Consider the following 24,915-nt stretch of genomic DNA (forward strand, 5'->3'; position numbering starts at 1 on the left):
GCTCCATCCACTGCCCCACCGTCATCAATGTAGTCAGCTGCTACAGATCCTCACATCACCAGGCCTTGTCCTCTCAAAGAGTGCTCTCACTTACTGATACCAGTGCTGGTCTGCATGAGTGGGCAACGCAATTCAGCACAAATTCCTTTCATTGCAGGAGCTCTATTCTACAGGAGGAGGGGTGGGGGCTCTATTGTGATGTAACCAGTCAAGCAAACATGTAATTGAGAATGTGGACTGTCTTTGTTCCTATGTGATGAATTATGTAGCACCATCTTTAGTTGTGTTTAATGACTTTGAGGTTTTTTCCCTACTGTAGTAATAAACTGTAAAGTACTTACACCACCTTTAGTCAGCTGTGGTCATAGCACTCATGAACTATTTTTAGAGTTGTATTCAGACCTCAGTGGTCTTATTCAGAAGGAAATAGAGTAGTTCAAAACCAATTACTCCTGTCCTTTTGTGTTTCTTTACTAAAGTGCTTTCTTTGCACTGTAAGCTCTTGTTCATTACAATGTTGATGTGGAAGTACTCTCTAACCAGTGTCACTTCTGATGTACTGCAGCATCAATTTTTCAAACTCTCATTCTGCGGAAGGCTGCACTAGTAATTTAAAAATTTTATTTCTCCAGTCCATATTAAATTTCCATGACCATGTTCTTGCTATGACTGTTTGTGTATCATCTTACCAAAAAAGTGAACGAAAACTGGTTATAAAGATTGTTCTACTTTTTAGGGTACCGCTTTCTTAATGACAGCATAGTTCTCAATTGTGGGTACAAGATGTTGCTCATTGTACTGTCTACTGCACTTGGAAATGTATGAACTCATAATTCTGTGGAAATGAAATGTTACATAATTAAGCATTTTAATTACCACTCAGATGTCATCACTGTGTGAAACAAAACAAGTTTTCAAAATCTGTTGAACTGATGCATAAAAATTCTACCTCACAAGCCTCACATTTACATATACGAGGGCAGTTCAATAAGTAATGCAACACATTTTTTTTCTGAAACTGGGGTTGTTTTATTCAGCATTGAAATACACCAGGTTATTCCCCAATCTTTTAGCTACACAACACTATTTGTCAACGTAATCTCCATTCAATGCTACGGCCTTACGCCACCTTGAAATGAGGGCCTGTATGCCTGCACGGTACCATTCCACTGGTCGATGTCGGAGCCAACGTCGTACTGCATCAGTAACTTCTTCATCATCCGCGTAGTGCCTCCCACGGATTGCGTCCTTCATTGGGCCAAACATATGGAAATCCGACGGTGCGAGATCGGGGCTGTAGGGTGCATGAGGAAGAACAGTCCACTGAAGTTTTGTGAGCTCCTCTCAGGTGCGAAGACTTGTGTGAGGTCTTGCGTTGTCATGAAGAAGGAGAAGTTCGTTCTGATTTTTGTGCCTACGAACACGCTGAAGTCGTTTCTTCAATTTCTGAAGAGTAGCACAATACACTTCAGAGTTGATCGTTTGACCATGGGGAAGGACATCGAACAGAATAACCCCTTCAGCGTCCCAGAAGACTGTAACCACGACTTTACCGGCTGAGGGTATGGCTTTAAACTTTTTCTTGGTAGGGGAGTGGGTGTGGCGCCACTCCATTGATTGCCGTTTTGTTTCAGGTTCAAAGTGATGAACCCATGTTTCATCACCTGTAACAATCTTTGACAAGAAATTGTCACCCTCAGCCACATGACGAGCAAGCAATTCCGCACAGATGGTTCTCCTTTGCTCTTTATGGTGTTCGGTTAGACAACGAGGGACCCAGCGGGAACAAACCTTTGAATATCCCAACCGGTGAACAATTGCGACAGCACTACCAACAGAGATGTCAAGTTGAGCACTGAGTTGTTTGATGGTGATCCGTCGATCATCTCGAACGAGTGTGTTCGCACGCTCCGCCATTGCAGGAGTCACAGCTGTGCACGGCCGGCCCGCACGCGGGAGATCAGACAGTCTTGCTTGACCTTGCGGCAATGATGACACACGCTTTGCCCAACGACTCACCGTGCTTTTGTCCACTGCCAGATCACCGTAGACATTCTGCAAGCGCCTATGAATATCTGAGATGCCCTGGTTTTCCGCCAAAAGAAACTCGATCACTGCCTGTTGTTTGCAACGCACATCCGTTACAGACACCATTTTAACAGATCCGTACAGCGCTTCCACCTGTCGGAAGTCAATGAAACTATACGAGACGAAGCGGGAATGTTTGAAAATATTCCACAAGAAATTTCCGGTTTTTTCAACCATAATTGGCCGAGAAAAAAAATGTGTTGCATTACTTATTGAACTGCCCTCGTATAATAATTGTGACATTCTGAATTCAAACATAATTACCTAACTAGACCCCAACAGTTTCCTCTCTTGCAAATGGCATATAGATTCTGAAAGCAATTCCCATTCAAATCCCAACTTGTGCTCTTCACACATGATATCCAAGAGCCATGGTCAGAGGTTCCAATATAGATTTGGTGCTTCTGGAGTCTTCAGAATTTAGTTCAGTGCCACACAGATGGTTACTAAACAAAATAACCCGATATTCATCTACATCTGGACCGATAACTTTTTGAAAAGGAAAATATTGTAGATGGAGAGTTTTCCACAATCACACGAACAATTTTATCTGTGCCCCAGGAAAGTTTGGTAGAACTGTTGTCATTCTTCTTGTGCAGTAATGACACAGCAGATTACATTGCTCACACTTTGGAAATTTTTGCAGACAGTGCAGTTATCTTTGGGAGGAAATTACTTTTAGTGAAAATTGTAGTTGTATCCAGTTACATATTGTCAAAATATCAGCCTGCTGTGAAGATCCACAGCTAGCTTCTAATGTAGAGAAATTTAAGTGTGCCTTTCAAAAACAGTAAAACTTTAGCCATTAACAACATGATAAATGAATCACAGCTCTTGTTCTGCAGATACTTTGAAGTAACAACTACACAGGCACAGATTTACAAAAAGCAAATGAAAGGCCATTGTTTATTTGGGAGTTCTAAGATATCTTGACACCTTTATCTGGTTGCACTTGCTACTAATCAGTAGTCAAAATAAGTTATGTTCCATCTTTCTTCAAACAGGTAGTGAACAGACACCTGCACTCAAGGTGGGGCAAGATGTGACTTTGGTTTGTAAAGATCATTTTTATCTAGTGGGAGAGGAGATAATGCTAGCCCCCCCCCCCCCCTGCCAAACTTTCTGGTTCAGTAAGTTATATGCTGTTCTACTGGCACAAATGACTGTCAAGTCCTTATCTACATAATCACATACTTCTCAGATTTTTTGTCTTGATTCAAAATCAAAGAACTTCTGTCAGTTATGTAGACAATCTTTCAGATTGTAAGATTCTCTGGAATATTGTGAATGTCACTTCTCATCTTTAACCTCTCCACCACTCTCTAAATACAATTATGTGATCCACTCAATGGGCATCACTTGTTCACAAATAGACTGCAACCTATAACCCGATACAACTGGTTGCACCCTATGCTGTCATGATTGCTGGTGTGGTCTCTTGTTCAATATGTATTCCAGCCAAATAAACACTGTGCATATTGGTGCCATTCCCTCTGCTTCCAACATCTCCCATATGGGCTGCCATATCATCAGATTGTGAAAAGTTAATAGAAAACTCCATTATCTACCTCTATATGGAACGCTTTAGTCTTTCCAACTGGAGAAGTGCCACTGAGTTTCACTTTCAAACAGTACTTAATACTTACTGGAGACATAGGATGGTACCCTGAGGTCTTCCCTGACACCATATCTGCAGTAAAGCTCCTAGACCTACATGTAATAGTCAGTCAAATCGGGGAGATACATTTTCAGAGCCACCAAAACTTACAAAATGAATTTTGATTGCTCTGAAACTCCATATTCTAAATCAGTTTGCCAAAAATCTACCACTCAGTATTGGCAACTGGAAAAAGGGTGATAATTACAAAAAAATATGCTTATCACAGAATAATGTGCTCCAGTTAATGTAGTAAGACTATGAAAATGAGATATGATAGCTAATTTGTGACACAAAGTACTGAAAACTTCAATTAGTCGCTGTGTATCATGGAACAGGCAACTGATAATTATGATGTGACTTAAGTGTGGTTCTTACAGGGTGACAATTATTGAACTGTCTGAAACAAAAAAATGTAAATTAGTTAGAAACTTTGGCCTGCGCACACTTTATTCAACATGTAGACATCACTACAGATAGAGAAGATCCAACGGAGAGCAGCGCGCTTCGTTACAGGATCATTTAGTATTCGCGAAAGCATTATGGAGATGATAGATAAACTCCAGTGGAAGACTCTGCAGGAGAGACGCTCAGTAGCTCGGTACGGGCTTTTGTTAAAGTTTCGAGAACATACCTTCACCGAAGAGTCAAGCAGTATATTGCTCCCTCCTACGTATATCTCGTGAAAAGACCATGAGGATAAAATCAGAGAGATTAGAGCCCACACAGAAGCATACCAACAATCCTTCTTTCCACGAACAATACGAGACTGGAATAGACGGGAGAACTGATAGAGGTACTCAAGGTACCCTCCACCACACACCGTCAAGTGGCTTGCAGAGTATGGATGTAGATGTAGATGTATTTGGATTTAGGTTATGACATGTTTGATATGCCTGCCCTCTTTGGCGATGATGTGGCGCAGACAAATAATGAAATTCTACATGACCTGCGGAAGTGCTGAGTACTGATGCTCTCAATGACCTCTGAATGGCTGTTTTCAGTTCAGCAGTGATTTTGGGGTTCTTGCTGTGCACATTGTCTTTAATATAGACCCACAAAAAGGAGGCGCATGTGTTCAGATTCGGAGAATATGGCAGACTATCGAGGCCCATGCCAGTGGCCTCTGGGTACTTCAGAGCCAGAATGCGGTCCCCAAAGTGCTCTTCCAGGACATCAAACACTGCTGCTTCAATGGGGTTGAGCTCTGGCTTGCATGAACCACCTCTTGTCGAAATCAGGGTCACTTTGGGTAATGGGGATGAAACAATCTTCCAAAACCTTCACATACTCTTTGGTAGTCACTGTGCCATCAAAGAATATTGCACCATTTATTCCATGACTAGACACTGCACACCACACAGTCACCCACTGAAGGTGAAGAGACTTCTTGATCATGAAATGTGGATTCTCAGTCCCCCAAATGAGCCAATTTTGCTTATTGATGAACCCATCCAAAAGAAAGTGGGCTTCAAAAACGAAGGCATGTGCGCATGCACATACTAATTCCCATCATGCCCCATGGCCACCGTGCATTTTAAACATCCTAACAAAAACCATTCAGCAGTTACAATGATTTTATTTCATATAGTTCAATAATTGTCAGCCTGTATTTGCATTTCATTTTAAACCTCATAATTAATCAATATTTCCTGACCCACATGATCTCACTTGTAAACAGAGTAGGTGTTAACAATACCTAAAAGATCCCAGTCCCAAACAAATGTTTGCACTTGTCACATTGTGTAACAATCTATATAGTAATGCTCAAAGATGAGAATCTCAACTTCAGTCAATCTCACTTTGTAGAATAATGTGCCGTAAGTTCTATTTGAGGTACCTTTGAAAACTATGACAAAAATTAAACTGATGACACCACTCTAGAATCAAACCTTCAATTGCATACAGCTGGAAAAGCAGGAAACTAGTGTACAAATAGTTTCAGATTCATTACACAGAATGTTATTTGGAAAACTAAATTTACCTTACACTAATCAAGAATGAATGGCACAAAAGAAGCAACAGCTTTTTTCTTTCTGATCAAATACTTCAAAATTGTGGGAAAATATATGACCAAATAAGAAGAAATTAATAAGAAAGTGTAAAAACTGGTGAAATAGGAATAAGTTTTCAGCAAGGACTATTGTACTATAATTATAAGAGCTGCTAAGGACACTAGCATCTCATGAAGCATTATGTAATTATAGCAAATTGAAAGCCATATGAAATATCATTCCCAAGGTAGAAATTAAGATCACTACATGACATTTAAATGATGACAAGGTTTTCAAAATGTTGATAATTCTCTGTTGTTGGTAACTTTCTTGTAAAGTTCCAGTCATCTAAGCACTGTGCAAGCCAGTGTTTTCATGCAATGTCATGAAAGCAGAGTAATGGACAGTACACCAATATTTCTGTGTACATTTATGTTTCATATGTATTCCTTGTGTCTGTTGTAATATGTTACCTAATCAGGATTTCATATGTACATGAGGTGACATGAATTGTCAATTATTCATCTCTTTCATTATACTTCAGCACTAACATTTACTTTTTCACAGTTCCAAAAAATTGCTTCTAACAAGTTAAAAATTCAGTCAGCTTGATGCAAATCATTTAAGCATGAGTAGAAAATTTCTTTCCTGAACATAAACAAATCTTCTGACTGACTATCAAAATGCGTATGATACAAGATGTTTGTTGTTCATCCAAATATTCTTTGGCCTGTGTGCATTAAGAATCTAATGATTAGCCTACCCTCACAGTTGAAGTATGACTGATGTTAAAAGTTGGGCACTATCAATACATTACAGCTTGAAAACACAAGAAGGCAAACTTAGTTCTTACAGAATGTGCCAGAATACCCATGCTGTGTTATGATGAGGAACCAAGAGCATCCAGAATAAAAAGTTGTATGGTTGCAAGAAGTGCAGTACACAGACAGTGTGATAGTTACCTGTTTAAACTTACTCATTTACTGACAAAGAATTTCATGTAAGATTTCCAATTAAAAATTTAATTACAATAATTTAAAAAATTAACAAACTTTTTTCTCTTTTCACATACATACACATAAATAATTGTATTTCAAAAAATTGTATTACACACTCGCGCACACATACAACAAAACACACTCACTTTGTACAAAACATTTATCCTGAGTTACGTTGCATGGATTCAATAAATAAATTAATTTCAATCTTCTTCTTCATATCTTGGCAAGAGACATGTAGCATTCTCAGTCCTCATGGCAAGTTGCATTAACAGTCCTTTCTGTCAGATGGTATGCCACAAATTATTGTCATGAATAATCTTTGGTGATAGTCAACACTAATCTGCTTTGTCATTTGAATTTTTCATTGATGGTGTTCTGTAATCCTGAGAAATCTATTACTTCGCCAGTGTTGACATCAATTAATTCTGCATCAGGGTCAATCATGACCATTCCACCTTTTACTGCTTGATCACTGAGCACTGCGTTGACGTAAGTATCGCGACTGAGATCGACATATCTTCCAGCATCTATGGTATTGTCCAAGTTGTCATAAAAAACAGAAGAATAATATTCAGGAGACTCAAGTAGTTCTGTGTTCTCAGAGTAGCTTCTGTCAAATCTCTCGGCTACGTCTTCAGTCTAAATTAGGGAAATTAACAGAGAAATGAAAAAACATGTAATAGATCAGCAGTATCATGCAGATAGAGAAAGTAACAACAAACATGATAAAACATAAAATAAATCAAAACCTTAACCCCAAATTATTTAGAAACAGTTTTTGATAGAATACAAACACATCATTAAGCAGTTATACAACACACATAGATTACTAGAGTGAGAAAGAAAAACATAATTAAGCAGTTATAAAAACACGTACAGATTACCACAATGAGAAAAGGAATTTCTGATTAGTTACTACAAAATTTTGTGTCTCACAATAATTCAAAGAAAACAGTAAAAGATGATTTTGCATTTTTCATTAGTTTCCCCTTTTACCATTTCATCTAAGGTTCAGCATGTTGCATTTCAAAATAAAAGTAGTAATTAATTTAGAAAGTACTACCTAACAACCATTTTTGTTAAATCCCATTGCTCCAAGTATTATGAATTTACCAGTTTGAGTGCATTTGCTTTTGTATTAGTGTTTATAAAACAGAGAACTAGAAAAATCCCATCACAAAGGTGGCTGAAGCACAGTGTTTAGTTACAAATAAACATGCAAAAAAAGCAAAACAGGAAGCAAACATGCGAACACAATAATTAGGCACACACACAGAAAGAGAGAGAGAGAGAGATTTAACTAATTAATTAAAGGAATTCTGGTAAATGGTTTATTCTGAAATGAATCATAAAACTTTCAGTCATGTAATTGTGCTTATATTTGTTTCACATGCACAAGCATTGTGTAATACATTACATACTGTTACAAAATTAATACACTTTGAAAAAATAACAACCTATGGTTACAGATTTTTGCACAAGCCTACAATACTGAATCAGCTAATTCCAATTTATAATACTGCCTCATGGAGATTCACTATTGTCAAGTACAGCAGAGTTTTACTGTTGCAATTTATATACAGCAAAATGCACTTTTTATATAATACTACACATAAATTATGTACATAAACCAGTACGTGAGACTGCTTTTAAAATTATGGAATAAAAATTTGCAGTATACAAGGCTCATTTGGTTTCTTTCAGTAACATTTTTGTTCAAAGGTGAAAATGTGAGCAGTGTGTGTAAGTTATTAAGCTGCTATTTTATACAGGACAGGTCTGAAGATGTTTTTATGTGAAAATTCTATGCAAGCAGCTTTTAAATCACACAAGGTATCATCAGTCTTTCATGCAGGCACACTTGCAACTGCTTAACTTCAAGCTGTAAGTTCATCACCATCAGAACCCACCTTTCCCTTAGGGATTTCATTGTCATTTTCACTGACTTGCTCAGGTGAGGCAGAATCAGATGTTTCAGTTGGGTTCTGCTCTGAATCAATAGCCCCTTCTGTTGGCTTTACTTCAATCACCTGAATTTTGTAGACTCCTGTGTCATCATCATTTTTGTAAACAGTCTCGTTGACAGTAATGACGTGACCTCCGACAACCTATAAAAGAAATGATAATGTTTTTATACTTTCTATATGTCTTTCTGAAGTTTATGGAAAACAACAATGTCTCATTTATTATTTAGTAAGGAAGTAGTGGTGTAGATTTTGGAGATTTTTGCTTGCTTTCTTATATTTGTCATACTTTCTGTTGGAAAGTTAAATTGTATTCTAATATAAGGACAATACAGTCTTTGAAAGTTTTCTGTGAAATTAAGCAAAATTCGACTGGAGTTCAACATTCTGTCAGCAATGAGAAAACAGAAAACTGGTTCAAACTTGGTTTGGAATTAAAGAAACTACAAGCATGAATAGCAACAGATCCAGGTTGAAGAGGGACTTGTGTTGGTTTTGCAGCAAGTACGAAAATAAATTTTTAGATATCATGGCAAATTGCTCTAGGTACTCCTTCTGCTATTCAGTATCCATTATATGTTATGGCTTTCTTCAAATTGATACTGAATTAATATGCATATCAGTTTGGCTGAGCAGTATGGGTGTTCGGTCCACGTAAAAAGAAGTCGAGGGTGGTGGGCAGCTGCCCCTGTCCCCGCTGCCCTTGAATGGGACAATACCAGTATTTTGTTACCTTAAGAAATTTAGGAAAACCCACCTATCTGTGCAAGTCTAGTATCTTAAATTCTGCACCATCTTTCTCTATACACCAGAAATGGTATGCAAAGGTGACTTAGAAGCGGAATTTTTTAGTTGAAAAATTTTAAAAATAAAAAAATCAGTCTATGTCACTTTGAGGGAATGGGGTATGTCTTTTGCAAAAGACATGGAATAAATGAAAAGAAGAATACTATACATCGAAATTTAATGGTTTTCTGTATTTTACAATTAAACACAAAGAAAAAAGTGTAGTTCTGTCAAATGTGTACTTCATTCATTGATCTGGTTTGGAGATGGATTTCACACGATCTTAGTTTTTTCTAATCATTAACTTCGAGGGTCTACTGTATGCTTTAGTCCATGTACTTCAGTATTGTTACAGGCAGTGACAATGAAGAGTTGTCTGCAAAAGCAGACACATACAACTTTACACACTGACCAAACAGAACGTTATAACCACTGACCTACTATCAACATAAAGCCTTCCAGGCAATAGCAGTGTCACTTGCCAAGTGATGACTGCTAGTCAGACACTCGCATGGTACATGTAGTATCAGTTAGCATGCTGTCCATGTGTAGGATTGGGGAGGTGCACTATCTACTTAAGTTTGACCGAGGACAGATTGTGATTGCCCGGAGGCTCGGCACAAGCATTTCAGAAACTGCAGGACATGTCAGGTGTTCAAGGACTGTGGTGAGTGTCTTCAATATGTGGTGAAACCACATTTAGATGTCTCATGATTGGGCAGCCACCCCTCATTACAGATGTCAAGACACCAAAGGTTGGGCTGATTGGTAAAACAGGAAAGGCAGTGAATTGTCACAGAACCAACATCAGTTTTTAATGCTGGGCAGAGTACAAGTGCTTCTGAGCACACAGTGCACTGAACACTCCTAACAATTGGCCTCTGCAGCTGATGTCCCATGCATATGCCAATGTGAACACCATGACATCAGAAACTACAGCTGAAATAGGCATGTGTCCATTAGCACCAGACATTGATGCAGTGGCAGAGCTTTGCACGATCTGATGAATCCCGAAACCTTCTTCATCATGCCGATGGGAGGGCACGAATCCATTGTTTTCCAGGGGAACATCTGCTTGACACCCGTTTGGCAAGCTGGTGGCAGCCCCATTATGCTCTGCGGAACATTCACATGGGCATCCATGCATCCAGTGGAGGTTGTGTAAGGCAACATAATGGCCAAGGAGAATCGTACATTGATTGCAGACTTCATACACCCCTTCATGGTGATCATGTTTCCCGAGAGTAGTGGCATTTTTCTACAGCATAATGTGCCATGTTACAAGGCCAGGAGTGTGATGGAATGGTTCAAAGAACACAGTGGCGAGTTCCAGTTGATGTGCTGGCCTCCAAAACTTTCCAGATCTGAACCTGACCAAACAATGGGATCAATGGGAATTATGTGACGTGTATGCAAATGTGGTGCTAACTCCCTCTAGCAATCTACCAATTGTTTCCACGCCATGATGCGTCACAACTGTTATCCATGCCAAAGGCGGACATACCGGCTATTGGTTAGGTGGTCATAATGTTCTGGCTGACCAGTGTAAATAATGCGGTAAAGTAGCTGGATTTGTTTCTCCCACACAGTAAACAACAGTAAGGCAATAAATTAATATCTATTACTAGAGATGATTCCATAGCCTGTTTCCAATGCAGTAATGTTACTAATTTTTTTATTCATGCAAAAATAGTATAGGCAAAAATATGTGGGTCTACTGGGGGTGTATGATGTAAGGAGACTATGTTCTGTTTCCATTTTTAAATCTCATATGTCTTACTCAGGATTTTATTTTACATGTGGTGAACATATACACTTTAGTCAGAACCATATTTATGCAATACATACCTTAGTGGTTGATGTGGTGTTACCCTCCTTGCCAAAATTGAATGCTCCATCTGGAATGCCCTTCAGAACATCAGTGATTCTCCTCATGAAATCTGGAATATTAAAAAAGAGTCTATTTTGTAGTCTGTGTCTTGTGCACCTAATAACAAAGTAATTCTTCACATTCTTGAGACAATTGTGGCTTTGTACAGCAAACAAATAGGTGGTAGTAGCCTTTACACACTTTACATTGCATCCTATAATTGAGACTTTCTGAGTTGTTGTAGCCTCTGATGAGGTCTCCAGCTGTGGATGATCAAACATTACACAGAGAACTGGGCTTTTGACTACAGCCTAATGGCCACAAAACAAAAGTCACCAGATGGAGACTGTATTTAAAGAAGAAAGGTGAGCAAATAAAGGTCTACAGTTTGATTGCTGGTCAGGCATTGTTTTTTTTTTCTGTCCATGTGATAAATATTGATTTGCACTGTCATTCAAGGTCCGCATTAAATTAACTGATTAAGTCAGTTCACAGGTAAGTGGAAGTCTAGGTCATTTGCCACCTCCAATACAACCGTGGCTAGTAAAACTCTGTTATGTTCAAACAAAACAACATTATTCATTTATTTCTAAAATTCTGTGTATCACGTCCTACATTTGCAGGTGACTATATGGACCATGAACCTTTTTCTGTATAAACTGTATGACTGATTGTCACATTTAATAAACATCTATGGAATGGAGTATCATTAACTAATCACTGTTATGTAAGAGGACTTTCAAATGGTGAACTGCTGTTGTTTTTCTGTCTACTTCATTTTTAGTGTACTTCACTCCTTTTGCTGATGTAACATTTCCTTATTAAAAATGAAAATGCACTTTGGCCAATATCTGTATTAAAGATTAATTGATATAAATATATTCTCAAATTATAATGTGCCTGACTTAGTGGGCACTTAACTTTAGTTAAATAAAACAAAGTCGTATTATGACAGAAATGATGCAGAGTCCATGGGTGCCCTCTCAACTTGTTAAATCAACTCAATTTACCTATTGTGCCCACATAAGATCTAAGTTACACAATGAACCAAAGCAATTTGAAAGAAACAGTCATTAATAAAGAGAACTGTATCCAAACCTTGCATGAAGCTGGAGAATCCAAAGAAGCCTCCAAATGGGAAGATGAAATCATCATCATCATCACTAGAGTCATCAACATCTTCCACACTCTCCGTTACACCAGCCCTCGATTCAAGAGGCACAAAAACCAATTCTGTATCAGAAGGTGTCCCTGAAAAGAAATAAATAGGCATGTTATCAGACAGTAGTTGTGTCCTGTTGCGATGGTTGACAAAATATTTCAGTGGCATAAAAACTTTACACAACCAGCACACTTCTGTACAGCAAAGTTTCAGGAGACAGAAAGGAAATCTGTTCCTTTTCTATTCTTTTGTCAGTTATATGAATCCATGTGCCTGACTCAGGCCCAGATCTGTTGTTTTCCTGTCAATTTATTTATTTTTAAAAATCATTTTGGTGTTAAATTTGTGACAGAGAAAATGCTGTCTAACACATGGAAAGTATATTTGTTTCACAAAGTATAGATAAACCTTTCAAGAGACTGCATTATGGGTGGAAAATTAATAGCAGGGCAGACAGTTCTGCTGCTGAACATCCAGAAAGTGATGTCAATCAGGGCCAAAATAACAGAAAATTCAACTACATAATGTAAAAAAAGCTTCCAGTCAACACACAGCTGTATTTTTTGAATAATAAAAATGTAATGAAGATAGTATAACTATTTCATTTACTCGGAGAGACACTTACATTTCATTTACAAAGACACTCAGGCCAGTCTTTAATAATGCAGAAATATAATTGCTTGAGTACAGCTCAGATAAGCAAAGAATTATACAGCAGCTGGTAATGCAGTGCTGGGATTCATTCCAAAGCTCGCACTATGTGATGATTTAACAACTGAACAATAATGTGTACCCATCCATAGATGTCCACAAGGGAGGGGGGAAGGGAGGGCAGGCCATTTGTCACTCCTGAAATCTGGGGTGTAGGCTTCATATTTATTAAAAAATTCTTACCTATTTCTTGCTATAATTGTGTGCAGTTTTAGTAAATTGCAGATTTATCATTGCCTAATGTGGTAGGAAGTACCGCCCTTTGTTGCGATTTGTTTCTGTTTCTCCTCTTGGGAGAGTGTTAATTCAGCATTTTTTCCTCATTGTTTTTGTTGCTGACCAACAGTATTTTCCTCATTTTTTGTGATTTGTTTTTATTACAGGTTTTTAATTTTCCGTGAGTATCAATATTGTTGGTATATGAAAAAAAAATTTTTTTTTTGATCAACTTGTTGAATATGTTGGATTTAATTTTAAGAATGATTTTGTTTTGGGACAGATCTTTACCCAGTAGGACAGTTCATAATGGGAGAGATCCTCCATGATATACAGTCACTGTAAAGAAAGTTCTAAAGAAACATAGACTACTGCATAATAGGTGCAGAACAAAGCATAGTGCTGTAGATAGAGAGGTGCTGACCGAAAAAAAAAAAAAAAATAAAAAAATAAAAAAATGCAGATCAAGAAAGCGAAACATGAAGTCTTCACTGATTACTGTAGCAGAATATTACCAAATGATCTTTTACACACCCCAAAGAAATTATGGTCTTACGTAAAGGCTGTTAGTGGCACCAAAGTTAGTGTCCAGTCACTCACGGACAAGAATGGAACTGCAGTTGGGGGGTAACAAAAGAAAAGCAGAAATGCTTAACTCTGTTTTCAAATATTCCTTTACAAAGGAAAACCCAGGAGAATTGCCCCAATTTAATACTCATGCCATTAAAAAGATTAGTGAGATAAGTACGAGTGCCTCTGGTGTTGCAAAGAAGCCAAAAACTTTAAAGCTGAACAAAGCTCCAGGGCCCGATGGACTTCCTATCAGATTCTATACTGAATTTTCCACCGAGTTAGTTCCTCTTCTAACTGTTCTCTTCTGTAGATCTCTTGAAAAAGAAAAGTGTGCCCAGAAGTTAGAAGAAAGTCCAGGTCACACCCATCTACAGGAAAGGTAACAGAAGTGATCCACAAAACAATAACACAGGCTCAGTCGTGTGTAAAGCAGGTAGCAGACTTTGGTTTATTGGTAGAATACTAGGGAAATGCAATCCATCTATGAAGGAGATGGCTTACGAATCACTCATGTGACCCATCCTAGAATATTGCTCAAGTGTGTCGGACACGTACCACATGGGATGGGCAGGCAATATTGAATATATACGGAGAAGAGCAGCACGAATGGTTGCAGGGAGAGTGTCATTGAGATGTTGAAAGAATTCAACTGGCGGACTCTTGAAGTTAGAAGCAAACTATCCCTAGAAAGTCTACTAACAATGTTTCAAGAACCGGCTATAAATGATGACCCTAGGAATATACTACAATGTCCTACTTATCCCTCCTGTAGGGATCGTGAGGATAAGATTGGATTAATTACAGCATGCACAGAGGCATTTAAACAATCATTCTTCCTGTGCTCCAAATGTGAATAGAACGGGAAAAAGTCCTAATAACTGGTACAGAGGAACGTACCCTCTGCCATGCACTTCAGTGGTTCGCGGAGTACAGATGTACACTACTGGCCATTAAAACTGCTAGACCATGAAGATGACGTGCTGCAGATGCGAAATTTAACCAACATGAAGAAGATGCTGTGATAAGCAAATGATTAGCTTTTGAGAGCATTCACACAAAGTTGGCACCATAGACGACACCTACAACATGCTGACATGAGGAAAGTTTCCAACCAATTTTTCATACACAAACAGCAGTTGACCGGCGTTGCCTGGTGAAATGTTGTTGTGATGCCTCGTGTAAGGAGGATAAATGCGTACCATCACGTTTCCGACTTTGATAAAGGTCGGATTGTAGCCTATCGCGATTGCCGTTTATTGTATCGCGACATTGCTGCTCGCATTGGTCGAGATCCAATGACTGTTAGCAGAGTATGCAATCGGTGGGTTCAGGGGGGGGGGGGGTAATACGGAATGCCGTGCTGGATCCCAATGGCCTCGTATCACAATCAGTCGAGATGACAGGCAACTTATCCGCATGGCTGTAACGGATCGTGCAGCCACGTCTCGATCCCTGAGTCAGCAGATGGGGACGGTTGCAAGACAACAACCATCTGCACGAACAGTTTGACGGCGTTTGCAGCAGCATGGACTATCAGCTCTGAGACCGTGGCTACGGTTACCCTTGACGCTGCATCACAGACAGGAGTGCCTGCGATGGCGTACTCAACAACGAACCTGGGTGCATGAATCGCAAAACGTCATTTTTTCGGATGAATCCACGTTCTTTTTACAGCATCATGATGGTCGCATCCGTGTTTGGCGACATCGCGGTGAACACACATTGGAAGCGTGAATTCGTCATCGCCATACTGGCGTATCACCCGGCGTGATGGTATGGGCTAAAAAACAATGGCTCTGAGAACTATGGGACTTAACATCTGAGGTCATCAGTCCCCTAGAACTTAGAACTACTTAAACCTAACTAACCTAAGGACATCACACACATCCATGCCCGAGGCAGGACTCGAACCTGCGACCGTAGCGGTCGCGCGATTCCAGACTGTAGCGCCTAGAACCGCTCGGCCACCACGACCGGCTGATGGTATGGGGTGCCATTGGTTACACGTCTCGATCACCTCTTGTTTGCATTGAAGGCACTTTGAACAGTGGACGTTACATTTCAGATGTGTTACGACCCGTGGCTCTACCCTTCATTCGATCCCTGTGAAACCCTACATTTCAGCAGGATAATGCTCGACCGCATGTTGCAGGTCCTGTACAGGCCTTTCTGGATACAGAAAATGTTCAACTGCTGCCCTGGCCAGAACATTCTCCAGATCTCTCACCAATTGAAAACGTCTGGTCAATGGTGGCCGAGCAACTGGCTCATCACAATACGCCAGTCACTACTTTTGATGAACTGTGGTATCATGATGAAGCTGCACGGACAGCTGTACCTGTACACGCCATCCAAGCTCTGTTTGACTCAATGCCCAGGCGTATCAAGGCCGTTATTATGGCCAGAGGTGGTTTTTCTGGGTACAGAATTCTCAGGATTTATGCACCCAAATTGGATGAAAATGTAATCACATGTCAGTTCTAATATAATATATTTGTCCAATGAATACCCGTTTATCATCTGCATTTCTTCTTGGTGTAGGAATTTTAATGGTCAGTAGTGTAGTTATAGACATTAATCCAAATTATGGTATTCGTATTAATAATTGAGAACCAAATACGCAGCATAGGGCCTATGTTAATGAAATATGCTTGCCATTTCTGTATCGAAGTCATCTAACTAAAAATCATTGAATGCATACGCAAGAATCAATTACGATAGAATACGCTTTGCTGATTTCTGTTAAATTTGCTGTGTAGGGCTCTACATGTTCAGAACAAAAGCACTTTTTTTGCGTCGCACAACTCGTGACGGGCGCACCTGCAGCTAGGCGGTGGGTGTCAGCACATTGCAGCAGTGAGGCCACGCCCAGAGCGCCTGTCTTAATACTGACGCACGCAAGCGCATTGTGTTGGGAGCTGGGCGTGTCGCGAGGCTGCTGACTCTGCCGGTATGTGGGGCGGTGCTCCTCGCCTCTGCGTCCTGGTGCTTTGTATTCCCTGCATGCGGGCTCGTTGCCACCTGTCACCTGAGCGAACTCGTAATGCCAACCGAAGAACTGCCAATGCGCTTACAAGAGGAAGGGCAAACAGTTTTAAAAAAAACCACGCGTCATATGGCAATGGAAAACCAGGGGAGGGGCCAGTGGTGTATTACGCGTGGAGTAATGTACAACGTTACAGTGTGGAGAGCTCTTCACAGTGCCCAATGTTTACATGTACATCTACATGGATACTCTGCAAATCAGCCGGCCGCTGTTGCCGAGCGGTTCTAGGCGCTTCAGTCCGGAACCGCGCTGCTGCTACGGTCGCAGGTTCGAATCCTGCCTCGAGCATGGACGTGTGTGATGTCCTTAGGTTAGTTAGGTTTAAGTAGTTCCAGGTCAAGGGGAGTGATCACCTCAGATGTTAAATCCCATAGTGCTTAGAGCTATTTGAACAATTTTGAACTCTGCAAATCACACTTAAATGCCTGGCGGAGCGTACTAGGAACCACTTTCACAATTAATTCTCTATTATTCCGCTCTCGAACAGTGCGCGGAAAAAACGGACACCTATATCTTTCCGCGAGAGGTCTGATTTCCCGTATTTTATTATGGTGATTGTTTCTCCCTATGTAGGTCGGCGTCAACAAAATATTTCCACATTCGGAGGAGAAAGCTGGTGACTGAAATTTCGTGAGAAATTTCTGCCGCAACGATTAACGCCTTTGTTTTGATGGTGTCCATTCCAAACCCTGTATCATGCCCGTGATACTCTCTCCCCTATTTCGTGATAGTACAAAACATGCTGCTCTTCTCTGAACTTTCTCGATGTACTCTGTCAATCTTATCTGGTAAGGATCGAAGACCGCGCAGCAGTACTCCAAAGAGGACTGACAAGCGTAGTAATAGGTCGGTTGCATTTTCTGAGTATTCAGCCAATAAAACGCAGTCTTTGGTTTGCCTTCCCCACAACACTTTCTATGTGTTTTACGGCTTTTAGATTAGACTGGCTTATCGTGTAAAGAAGTGTAATGGATTCCTTCTAGCACTCTAGCATGACCTTACACTTTTCGCACCATTCAGTTATCTTTTCTAAATCGTTTTCTAATTAGTTTTGAGCTTCTGATTAGTTTACTAGACGATAAACGACAGCATTATCTGCAAACTACCTAAGACAGCTGCTCACATTGTCTCCTAAATCGTTTATATAGTTGACGCGCGGGGTAACTGCGCGGTCTCAGGCGCCTTGTCACGGTCCGTGTGGCTTCCCCCCCGTCGGAAGTTCGAGTCCTCCCTCGGAATAGGTGTTGTGTGTCCATAGCGTAAGTTAGTTTAAGTTAGATTAAGTAGTGTGTAGGCTTAGCGACCGATCACTTATGCAGTTTGGTCCCATAATACCTTACCACAAATTTCCAAAATTTTCCGTTTATATAGTTAAGGTGAGCCTATAACAATACCTTGGGGAACGCCAGAAATCACTTCTGTTTTACTCGATGATTTTCCGTCGGTTGCTACGAGCTGTGACCTCTCTGGCAGGAAATCACGAATCCAGTCACATAACTGAGACGATATTCCATAAGCACGCCATTTCACTACAAGCTGGTTGTGTGGTACAGTGTCAAAAGCCTCTTGGAAATATAGAAATATGGAATCAATTTGAACTCCCTTGTCAACAGCCCTCAACACTTCGTGCTGTTTTTCACAGGAACGATGCTTTCTAAATCGTGCCGGCCGGGGTGGCCGGGCGGTTCTAGGCGCTACTGTCTGGAACCGCGCGACCGCTAGGTCGCAGGTTCGAATCCTACCTCGGGCATGGATGTGTGTGATGTCCTTAGGTTAGTTAGGCTTAAGCAGTTCTAAGTTCTAGGGGACTGATGACCTCAGATGTTAAGTCCCATAGTGCTCAGAGCCATTTGAACCATTTTTTTCTAAATCGTACTTTATATCTCGGCTAGTCTTGCCATGGCGAAAACCGAATGACTGAGTAAATAGAGCCCTATTCATCATCAACCTACACAAGTAGCGTACTATACCATCGTAGTGCCGTTGTGAACTTTGTATTTGTGTGTGTGTGTGTGTGTGTGTGTCTATCTTTCGAGCATTTTGTCCGGAAATGAGTAAAGAAAGAGGTCCGGATACGTCGCGTTATCAACATTCCTCCCCTCCCCCCTCAACAAAAATCAGTCGGGTTGTGTTGCTAACATTGTATATCAATTTTAACAATGGTAGGATTTTGATAAGCATCGAAAACGCTGTTCGTGTTGTTGGCAGTAGTGCTATATATACACCGAGGTGTTTGTTTTAGGGCGCAAAAAACAACTGGGGTCATACGCGGGAATTGGGGGGGGGGGGGGAGGTGAACATCACTCCTCCAACTGTTGTGATGATCCAGTCCACCACAAATTCCTCTGCTGTGTCAACCTTTTCTCTCAGCGCAGGATTAGCTCCTCACAGCTCGTTCTAGTACACACGTGCTATCATCGTGTCCCTCCTTGTCAGTGTTTCCAAAGACTATGCGGAGAACCTCCTCATTCCACGCTCAGCAACGAGAATAGCCGATATTCTTGCCATAGTTCCTTCAAAAATATTGCTCCGCCACCCCCAACCCGTGGCCACGTTTGGCAGGTGGCGGATGTGTTGCAGTGGTGTCGTTGAGAGAGAGAGACATGTTCACAAAGAGATTCGACGCGCAAATCACCAAACTGGTGTAAAATATACAGACTTGCACCAGTCCGCCGAACAACCTCAGGTGGGGTCTTCCTTTTAACATCGAAGTTGGCAATCTTTCGACACTCAAACATCGAACATCATCATTACAGTTTGTAAATATCGACGATCATCGAACATGCCTCTGTGGGACCCGGCCGTCGCCCGCGCCACTCAGTTTGCTCTTGATGACCTGCCAGAAGCGCAACAGGTGCTCCAAGGGCGGGCGCGCCAGCCATGCGGCAACTCCGGCGACGCGTGGCGGCGACGCGAGGCCGTCCCGGACCGCGCCTGCGCATGCGCCACCGGCTGGAACAACACGCTCACCTACACCGGCCCGGCTACAGTTCCGGGAATCCGCAAGTTCCTGCACGCCGGCGGAAGCACGCGTCCAACGCGCAGTCCGCTGCAGCTACTGTAGCGCGCCTGATGCCTCCATTACCTTTGGGAACCGCATCCCGAAATGCGTGAAGCCACTGAACTTCTCTAACTGGTATTTACCGCTCCCGCCGTACAGAAGTGGCCTCGTAGATGGAGCGCTATGTCAGTTGCAGAAGGTCGAAGGATCTGAACGAATGATTTCCAAATTTCCGGTAACTTATACGTGGTGAAGAAAAATTCGCGCACTCTGACTCCGCAGCACGTTTCCTCACGTCCTAGCAATACAAAAATGCCTCAAAAAAAATTTCGCCCTTCGCATATGTCAGGCACAAAAATGAAATGATCGTACGGCATTGTTGGCCGTGTTCGGCCGCCGAAATTGCAAGCCCTTTTTAGTTGGCGGCACTTCGGCGACTGGCGATGATGAAAGACACACGACACCCAGTCATCTCGAGGCAGAGAAAATCCCTCACCCCGCCGTGAATCGAACCCGGGACCCCGTGCGCGGGAAGCGAGAACGCTACCGCAAGACCACGAGCTGCGGACATTTCAAGCACAAAGTGGACGTTAAAGATTGGCAATCTGGCAATACTGTAATCACGTGTACGGTAAATACCTCAGTCAGGATTAGCGGTAGTGCTGTGCACTTGATGCAGTGGATAACGTTTTGGGTTAGCATGCAGTAGGTCGAGAGTTCGATTCTGGATCGAGGCTTATTTGTTTTTATTCGCTAAAAGTAGTCTGCGTGGTACGGTATCTGGTGCCTTAATCGTCATATAGCGATTACAGTGGGTTTTCTACAAAACATTTGCAGTTATGTACTACGAACATAGAAATAGAAATAGAACCGTTTTCATTGGTCGACTTTTAAAGAAACCTTTTATACGTAGCGGACGCGAGTTGTTTTGCACCGTTGCATCTACTATATTCCAAACTTGTTTTGTATGTATCCTTCCCCAATCGTCCCACCGATTAACAGCAACTATTATTCTTGCCACGTTAAGGCCCGTCACATTTCGTTAGGAGCTTATGTCACCAGCAGGGCTAGCAAAGCGCTTTGCAAATACACTCCTGGAAATTGAAATAAGAACACCGTGAATTCATTGTCCCAGGAAGGGGAAACTTTATTGACACATTCCTGGGGTCAGATACATCACATGATCACACTGACAGAACCACAGGCACATAGACACAGGCAACAGAGCATGCACAATGTCGGCACTAGTACAGTGTATATCCACCTTTCGCAGCAATGCAGGCTGCTATTCTCCCATGGAGACGATCGTAGAGATGCTGGATGTAGTCCTGTGGAACGGCTTGCCATGCCATTTCCACCTGGCGCCTCAGTTGGACCAGCGTTCGTGCTGGACGTGCAGACCGCGTGAGACGACGCTTCATCCAGTCCCAAACATGCTCAATGGGGGACAGATCCGGAGATCTTGCTGGCCAGGGTAGTTGACTTACACCTTCTAGAGCACGTTAGGTGGCACAGGATACATGCGGACGTGCATTGTCCTGTTGGAACAGCACGTTCCCTTGCCGGTCTAGGAATGGTAGAACGATGGGTTCGATGACGGTTTGGATGTACCGTGCACTATTCAGTGTCCCCTCGACGATCACCAGTGGTGTACGGCCAGTGTAGGAGATCGCTCCCCACACCATGATGCCGGGTGTTGGCCCTGTGTGCCTCAGTCGTATGCAGTCCTGATTGTGGCGCTCACCTGCACGGCGCCAAACACGCATACGACCATCATTGGCACCAAGGCAGAAGCGACTCTCATCGCTGAAGACGACACTTCGTCCCTCCATTCACGCCTGTCGCGACACCACTGGAGGCGGGCTGCACGATGTTGGGGCGTGAGCGGAAGACGGCCTAACGGTGTGCGGGACCGTAGCCCAGCTTCATGGAGACGGTTGCGAATGGTCCTCGCCGATACCCCAGGAGCAACAGTGTCCCTAATTTGCTGGGAAGTGGCGGTGCGGTCCCCTACGGCACTGCGTAGGATCCTACGGTCTTGGCGTGCATCCGTGCGTCGCTGCGGCCCGGTCCCAGGTCGACGGGCACGTGCACCTTCCGCCGACCACTGGCGACAACATCGATGTACTGTGGAGACCTCACGCCCCACGTGTTGAGCAATTCGGCGGTACGTCCACCCGGCCTCCCGCATGCCCACTATACGCCCTCGCTCAAAGTCCGTCAACTGCACATACGGTTCACGTCCACGCTGTCGCGGCATGCTACCAGTGTTAAAGACTGCGATGGAGCTCCGTATGCCACGGCAAACTGGCTGACACTGACGGCGGCGGTGCACAAATGCTGCGCAGCTAGCGCCATTCGACGGCCAACACCGCGGTTCCTGGTGTGTCCGCTGTGCCGTGCGTGTGATCATTGCTTGTACAGCCCTCTCGCAGTGTCCGGAGAAAGTATGGTGGGTCTGACACACCGGTGTCAATGTGTTCTGTTTTCCATTTCCAGGAGTGTAATTTCAGTGGGACCATAGGGGTTGGGTACACCCAAAACAAGTTTGGGATCTAGCAGGTACAGTGGAGCGAAACAATTCGTGTCCACGACGTGCAAAAGGCTTCTTTAAAAGCTGACCGTAGTAGTACATAACTGCAAACGTTTTGTAGGAGACCCATGTAATCGCTCAATAACGATTAAGACGCCAGATATCCTAATCCAGAGCGCTATCCTGTGCACCAAGTGCACAGCTCTGGTCTATCTGTTGACAGGGGTAGTTTCCGTACATGTGATTACAGTGTTGCCAGATTGCCAATCTTTAACGTCCATTTAGTGTGCGAAATATGCGCAGGACGAAATTTCGTGAGACAGTTTTGAATTGCCAGTATGTGACGAATCGCGCTGTGAAGTCCGAGGGCGCGAATTTTTTATCACCCCATATATTAAAATCCAAACCCTCATGAATGTGCCTCGAATGTCTCTACATACAGGTTTGTTTCCATCAGGAATGGCGTGCTGTAAATTAGCGGGATCCAATATAGGAGGAAGGGCAGCATCGGTCATAAATTTTTAATCTGTTTACTACAGATCGAGTACAGCTACTCTGCTGCTGTCTTCAGTGCAATTATATCCAAGTCAGTGGTGATTCATCGTAAATAAAACTCATCTGTAATATCGAATGGTACCATGTGCGATTTTATTTGTCTTGAGTCATCATGATTTGGACATAAATGCACTGAAGGTAGCTACATAGTAGCTGCATTCGATCTGCAATAAACCGATGCTCCTCTTCCTCTTATCTTGTATCTTCTACATACGACTCCTCGTTCGGTAATTTAATCAGTCGTTAAGTAAAGTGGTCATCATTCAGAAGCTTCTTTTGAACACTTGAGACGTGATCGACTCCTCTCTTGCCCTGAACTTTGAACTGGATTCCCTGGCTATTCCACTTAGCCGTTTGCCTCATTCAGTTACAAGTTGCTTTAGGCGTTCACTGATTTTATAGTGTTTTCGTTCCAGCTAGAGTCCTGTAGCTGCCAGAGGAACTCACCCAGTCCATCCGGAAATCTTCCTCTGACTTTAGCACTTGGTGGAGGGAGATGGGGAGAGAGGAAATGTGTTCTGCCGGGTAGGGAGCAATGTAGGAGTGAAAACGGGAAACGATTCAGCAGATACAGCAGCCAAGGCGGCGTCTACAGCACCTGCAGTAGCGCAGTGTTTTGTCCGCGTACTTCCAGTGTCCTTGCTGTTGGAGACATACATGAATGGAAGAAGAAGTGGCCGAATATGATGAAGCATAACAAGGTGCAGTCAGTGACAGTTATCAGACGCGAGTGAGAAACCTGTCTCTGAAGTGAACCACTGCCCTATGACACATAGATCCCCCTCCAATGAGTGGAGTAGAGGATCCACCAGTGCGGTTCTTGTGGCCCAGGGCTACGTGTTTGTACACGAGATGGAAGGCCCTGAAGTAAGCTTAGGCCGGAAAAATCAATAATAACTGACTTATGAATTACATCTCTATACAGTATAACTTAAATTATTCTTATACACGACACCTGGTACACATTTATTTTTCTCTTCCACAAATTCGGTCTTACTATTGAATAAAGATACGCATCAAGATGAGGATGTCTGTTGATGCTATGAATACGCAACGGCTTATAACATACGCAGAACTGCCAGAAAACTTTAAACTGGCGACTGTGCTGAAAGAAACAGGGTTACAGGGGACTCGCACTGGAACAGCGAGCGGCTGACGACTAATTGTTGTGCTAGGAGGCAATTAGGCTGCTGTTACCACCCACGAACTAACTAGCATGCTGATGCAAGCCACTGTACGAAGAAGCTGGTAACCATACCAGTTAGACAACGAAAGACCTGATTTCTGGTTGTGGCGATTCATTTTGTTAACGTCAACAGGATATTTTATGCAGACGATAGTGAATCCGACGTTATCTGCAGAAATCAGTATTGACGCTTATAATGGCAGAATCGTTGTTTCGCTCAAGACAATGGACTCGCATCTGTGAAATCTGGGGTTCAAATTTATGTTTGGAAAAATCGATTTCAGTTCCTGTTATTTCTCAGAAGCGCTGCCAAAAAGTCTCGTAAAAAAAGAAGAAACGTATGTTGTAAGTCTGAGGATTGCTTTTGTGTGTTATGAAACCAACAGTCACGACCTCTTGGGGGAGAGAGTTGGGGAGGAAGATGTATTGAAATAAAAAACGCCGGGAGCAGGATATTCGTCCACAAATCATATCTCATGTATACACGTAACGCAGCTGAAATGACCGCTTTGTTGACGAGAAAAATGTGGTCGATATTGACGACTGAGGTTACCTCTCTGTGCAACTGAATA

At 42.2% G+C, this 24,915-nt stretch overlaps 1 protein-coding gene across 1 annotated transcript in view; it reads right to left on the reverse strand.

Annotated features, from left to right (window-relative positions):
* Positions 1 to 6,810: 6,810 nt before the first annotated feature.
* LOC126194730 (icarapin-like) overlaps positions 6,811 to 24,915 on the reverse strand; it is a 48,939-nt gene continuing 30,834 nt past the window's right edge. The window contains exons 2-5 of the mRNA XM_049932982.1: positions 12,459 to 12,611; positions 11,339 to 11,430; positions 8,651 to 8,848; positions 6,811 to 7,379 (exon numbers count right to left, since the gene is read on the reverse strand). Coding sequence (XP_049788939.1) covers positions 7,089 to 7,379; positions 8,651 to 8,848; positions 11,339 to 11,430; positions 12,459 to 12,611 — 734 coding nt within the window. The 3' untranslated portion in view covers positions 6,811 to 7,088. The remainder of the gene's footprint in view (positions 7,380 to 8,650; positions 8,849 to 11,338; positions 11,431 to 12,458; positions 12,612 to 24,915) is intronic.

This window comes from Schistocerca nitens, chromosome 7 (assembly GCF_023898315.1).
Source record: "Schistocerca nitens isolate TAMUIC-IGC-003100 chromosome 7, iqSchNite1.1, whole genome shotgun sequence".
In the NCBI taxonomy this organism is placed as follows: domain Eukaryota; kingdom Metazoa; phylum Arthropoda; class Insecta; order Orthoptera; family Acrididae; genus Schistocerca; species Schistocerca nitens.